General features: G+C 36.3%; 1 protein-coding gene across 2 annotated transcripts; it reads right to left on the bottom strand.

Moving 5' to 3' along the window:
* Positions 1-780: 780 nt before the first annotated feature.
* On the bottom strand, positions 781-5,019 carry LOC106757859. 2 transcript variants are annotated; one of them, XM_014640691.2, is made up of 7 exons: positions 4,889-5,019; positions 4,020-4,354; positions 3,032-3,485; positions 2,866-2,871; positions 2,342-2,637; positions 1,495-1,860; positions 781-1,126 (listed from the first exon to the last, which is right to left on the bottom strand). In XM_014640691.2, exons 2-6 carry the CDS (start codon positions 4,320-4,322, stop codon positions 1,522-1,524), a joined length of 1,398 nt encoding a protein of 465 aa, XP_014496177.1. In that variant the 5' UTR covers positions 4,323-4,354; positions 4,889-5,019; the 3' UTR covers positions 781-1,126; positions 1,495-1,521. The 2 variants fall into 2 exon arrangements, with proteins under 2 accessions (XP_014496177.1, XP_014496178.1); XM_014640692.2 differs by lacking the exon at positions 2,866-2,871.
* Between the last annotated feature and the right edge of the window lie 160 nt (positions 5,020-5,179).

Raw genomic sequence — 5,179 nt, 5'->3', positions numbered from 1 at the left:
ACAAAGGCACCTCAGTTACAAAGATTAAAATACATGGTAATACTAAAATGTTATTTTAACCAAATTTATTATTAAAAACATAAAACCATTTCGAAAAGCAGTTTTTTAAATGGACATTATGTCTTTTCCTTTCTCGTGGAAGAGAGCTTACAAAAGATATCCCTGACTCTTACTCAGCTAGGAGAGGGAAAACTCAAGTGCAATATAAATCCCCTTAATATCCTCTATTAAGAAAATACTTAACATACATATAAAATAAGACGCAATAAAGACCTGTTTTAGAAACCGATACTTTCAAATGGGTAAAAAAAAGAATGGAGCGTACGACATTCCTCAGAATTTAAGAAATTCTTACAATGTAAAATCTCGGATAATTTACCATTGCATGAACATTAAACTAAAACCAATCACGCAGACTGTTTCCAGATGACAATCCTCTAACTTGAAGATTTAATCGCAATTACAACACCTCTGTTTTTCCAAATGAACCATAACAAACTCAATTCCATATCGCCTCGTACTCGTGAAGTAAAAATTTATGGCCAGGATTTGAAGTGTTAAGTTGTCAATGCCCCCTTGAACAATTGAACGTCATACAACATTATTTTTCCAATTATTAACGCTCTTAGAAAATACTTCCTTAAATTGTAATCACAAATTCATGACTTTTATGCCAAAGTTGAAAGTAAAAATAAACACATCTTCATACCATTTATTATAGAAAACAATTTCGTTGTGTGTAAAATCATTCGATACTAACTATGACATTTATACCAAGAATGAACAAACAAACCTAGAGAATCAATATCCCAGCACACCATAAGGGTACATCAAATACATGCGTCGTCACAAAACGTAAATTTCATTCTACTAAATTCAATCAATCTTTCAAAGGATCTTTCGTAACACAATCCAAGATGCAGTAGCACGTTACCAGTTAAGGATAATAGTTCAATGCATCACAACTAACAGCAAAGTTCTTAACAAGACTGAGCAACTATATTTCAAAAGAAAACTGGATCCGTCAACCGAAATGAATGTCCTTCCCAATCCTAAGATTAATCAACAAGCTTACCCACCTTATGTCCTCCACTGCATTAAACTGCCTACTCGAGCAATCTGGACCCTGAAAGTTTTTTCAAGCAAAATTAAAGCTTATGACTGAATAAGAATAAAAAAATCTGCAATATCCACTTTAACAAACCGCAATGACACCTTTGTCAACTACAATCTATGGTTTTTACAAAATCGGCCCCTTCTACGAGACAATATCACACAGTGGGTCCTCAGTACACGTATATATAGTACTAAATGAATTAAACAGAATAGCAATCCGACCCCGAGCCAAGATCCATATGACCAAATCTGATTAGTGGTGTTTACTAAAATGAGACTAAGTTTTACTGTACAGTTGAGAGGAACCAAAAGATCTCTAGAGTAAAATATTAAATTCTATTTTTAGGTAGGTTTGACAGACTGAGTAGAACAACTCACCACTTGATTGATGATATATAGAGAATTTTAATATCTGTTGTAAGCTTTTGCAAAATCTCCACGCCTATGAAATTCCCCAAAATTATCATGAGGCCTAGTAGAATAAGGTTCCATGTTGTCTGAGAACCTGTTCCTTGAATCCAATGGTAAATTCGTCCCAGCATAGGGAGGAGGATTGACAGAGGACCCATCATATTCAGGAAAGCTCTGCTGTTTAAAACCTCGATAACCAGAAGACATCTGTTGAACTGCCTGCTGTTGAAGCCTCTGCGCATCATGCTGAAGGAAATCTTCCCACTGTTTTGCATGTGTAGCCCTTACCAAGCCAACTTTGCTCATGTACTGCTCCCTCAAATCTCTAATAGCCTTCCAGCAATAAAATGAACATTAAAAATCATTAAGTGGCAGTAATAAACAAGCAAAAGAATAATAATTCGTGAAAATTAAAATCTCTGAACTAAGGACACAGCATATCTTCCGATTTTACCTTTCCTCACTTGCAAATCAACGTATACAGATAATAAAACTTTGCTATACAAGCTAAGTTGCAAGAAATCACAGAACCAAAGTTCAGGTTAGTTACAACGCCTTTTACAAATTATTAGTCTCAATCATAGCATAAATGCCAACATCAGCACTGAAGATGATTCTCTGTGACTCCACTAACTTAACTGAAATAAAAATATCATCACACAAAAACACTTCTAATTTAGCAGCTGGCTAACTTAATTCTCAATAATACCAAAGGTTTCAATACTTTGCTTTTTCACTAAGATGGCACGTGCAAGAATGAAGGATTGTTAATTCTGATTAAGATGTCCAAATTACACACGTCAAGTAACCATACCTCCCGATGCTTGAAATTTTCTTCATCTTCTTCTCTGTCACGAATTTTCATTAGCTCTGTTGCCTCGTTCTTATACTCCAACTCTAATTCTTCCAAAGTCTGTGGGGTGGCATTGTAATCAAACTGATGACCGGGCTGGATACCAGATTCTCTTCTATGATCCCAGCCATCATTCCTAAACGCACCCATGTTTTGATTACGACCATCAAAAGAACTATATGAGTTTCCTGTAAAAGGGGCATGTCTTGGAGATCTTGACTGGCTTGATCGACCTCTAGCTCCACTATTTCCATAAGCTTCATGAAATGAAGAGTATGTTAAGCACTTGATTCAAGATGCCAACATAGATGATTTGCTTTAATTCAACAAATTGCACTTGATTCAAGATGCTAACATAGCTTTAATTCAAAAACTATCTCTATACTCTCATACTGAAACCATGGGAGCCAATCCTTTCAGTAAATATGTTCGTAATGGAGGAAACCCTTCAGGACGGAGATAATGCTTGAAGGCTAAGAACTTACCTCTTGCTGCAAGTAAATGACAACCAAGAGAAAAATGAATACAATGCAGGCCCTTCCAGGATAAATTTTACTATAGAAGTAGTAATATACAGAATCCTATCAGGCTATGAACATGAGATTACCAGCTTTCTAAGGATGCTGTAAATATATCCTATGCTGTCCCTACCTTGTGGAGAACCTCTAGCAAACTTTTGAACATCCTCCCGGATTCGGTCTTCAACAGCCCTCTCCTGCCTACCAAACCTTTGTTGAAACTGAGATGTACTACGTGGTCCAGAATGAGACCTTTGGGGCTCAGTGCGTTGAAACCGCACATTAACCGGACTTCTCTCACTTCTCTCAGGTGATCTTGATCGGGTCATTTGAGAACTAGATGATCCCCTTTGTTCACCCTCTTCTCGAATCTTATGTACCGCATCAACACCTTTTGCCATAACTAATCTATCCTTACCACTGACAATGATAAACTTTTCATCCATCTTAATTTTGCAACCAATGTCCCTTTCAATCTTGCTTAAAACTTTCTCTGTGAAAAGTGCCCGTACATTTTTGTCTCTAGCAGGTATCCTTTCAAAGAAATCTTGAGACTTGCGATTGGCTCCAAGGGTGGATGGGCAGCCCTACATTGTGAAGTACAATATCATTTAGTCAAATAATGAAAGTGGTCATAATATTTTTTTCAAATTAACTAACAATTCTACATACAAATCATGTTCACAATACCGCAAGGCCCTAAAATGATAAATAAAGTCAATCATGATGCCAAAATAAGAACAGATGGCCTCCCCATTTCCTTCAAAACAATAAAGAGTCAGCATGTGATTTAGTTTCTACCGCATCAACAAGAACTAAAAGAAACCACGAATGCGGATACTAGTGCCCACTAAAAATTATAGACAATTTTTTCTCGGGGATGAAAGTAGGATACTCAAAAGAAAAGAAAAAATAGGGACAACAAATATCTCTTACTACCTCCAGTCTACTGAAATCAGTTGCAACTTTGTCGATTGTTATAAGAAATAAATACCTTAAAAGTCAACCCGTCAGCACTGGGTAGGTTTGGGAAGTGTAATATATAAGTGCTCATATAAATAGAAACTGTTGGCAGGCAGAGGGTAGAATTGATAATGGAGATGTAGAGGAACTTGTCATACCTGAGTGAAATGCCCTGATTCTCCACAAAGCTTGCATATCATTTCCTCCTCCTTCCTTTTCTTCCAATTCCTTTCAGTAGCCTTTGACTTAGCCTCCCAAACCTTAGCTTCCCGGCTGGTGAAATCAGTGGGAACAGCATTTGGGTCCCGACCTTCATCCTCCTCATCAGACCCTGCATTAGACCTCTTATTTGGTTTTGCCCTCTCTTGCGTGTTCGTAGCAGCAGAACCTGGGGGGCCAGTGTACTCCTTATAAAGCTCACGAAAGTCATCATCAATATCTGGATCCGGTCTATTTGCCATTAAAAAATATACACACTAACTGAATTGAACTCCTGCATTTCCAAAAATGAAGCAGCAACACTCAAACCTACTAAAATAAAGAGAAAAGGAAAAATCGAAAAGAAAAAGGTACTCATAACATGAATAAGTTTTACCGTAAATTTCAGGGAATTATGCACCGTTGTGGATCAATTTCAACTAAGTGTGATTGTATTAGAACAGATAGGTTTTAACAAACTTTATCCATAAATTAGCACACATGAAAACCAACTATTAGAGCATAACAAACCATCACAAATTATTGTAAAGGAATGTGTTCGATAAATAACCCGCGACAAACATAAATTCATGAAGAAGTGCGAAAGCCAGTATTTTCAGTCCCTCGATGAAGTATTGATTCGAAAACACGCTCAATCGGAGAATATGAACGACAAAATTGAGAGGGGAAAAATCGTTGAAACAGCAACAATGAAGGAGATTGCGAAACGAACATTGAAATAAAGGGAGCAAAAACAGAAAAACTATCCAGTAAAAAAGATTAAGTGATATTGTTGAGATATTTGATTTGAGGGGAGAAGAAGACTTACGGTGTGAGATGAAGACGACGATCCTCCACACTGCAAAATGTTGATTACGTTTCCATAACCCACTGAAATGGCCACATATCTACATTTTTCTACCTAGGGTTGCATACCTAAACCCGACCCGAATTAATTTCTCTAAAAATAAATAAAATATTTGAAATTTTAAGATGATTAAATAAATATGTAATAACCATAAACCGAAAATGCAAAACAAAAAACACACCGAAAATGTAAAAAAAAAACAAAAAACAAAACTCTGAATCAATCACAGACATTATAAAAAATTTAAATAAT

The sequence above is a fragment of the Vigna radiata genome, chromosome 3 (genome assembly GCF_000741045.1).
Source record: "Vigna radiata var. radiata cultivar VC1973A chromosome 3, Vradiata_ver6, whole genome shotgun sequence".
In the NCBI taxonomy this organism is placed as follows: Eukaryota; Viridiplantae; Streptophyta; class Magnoliopsida; order Fabales; family Fabaceae; genus Vigna; species Vigna radiata.
Note: the sequence above shows the minus strand (reverse complement) of the source record. Positions and strands in the feature narration are given on the sequence as shown.

Excerpts from the sequence above, each read along its gene's own strand:
- LOC106757859 (XM_014640691.2), bottom strand. The coding sequence starts at position 4,322 with ATGGCAAATAGACCGGATCCAGATATTGATGATGACTTTCGTGAGCTT. Across the intron at positions 3,486-4,019 it reads AATCAGGGCATTTCACTCAG|GGCTGCCCATCCACCCTTGG; the intron begins GTATGACAAGTT and ends TTCACAATGTAG. Across the intron at positions 1,861-2,341 it reads AAAATTTCAAGCATCGGGAG|GCTATTAGAGATTTGAGGGA; the intron begins GTATGGTTACTT and ends TATTGCTGGAAG.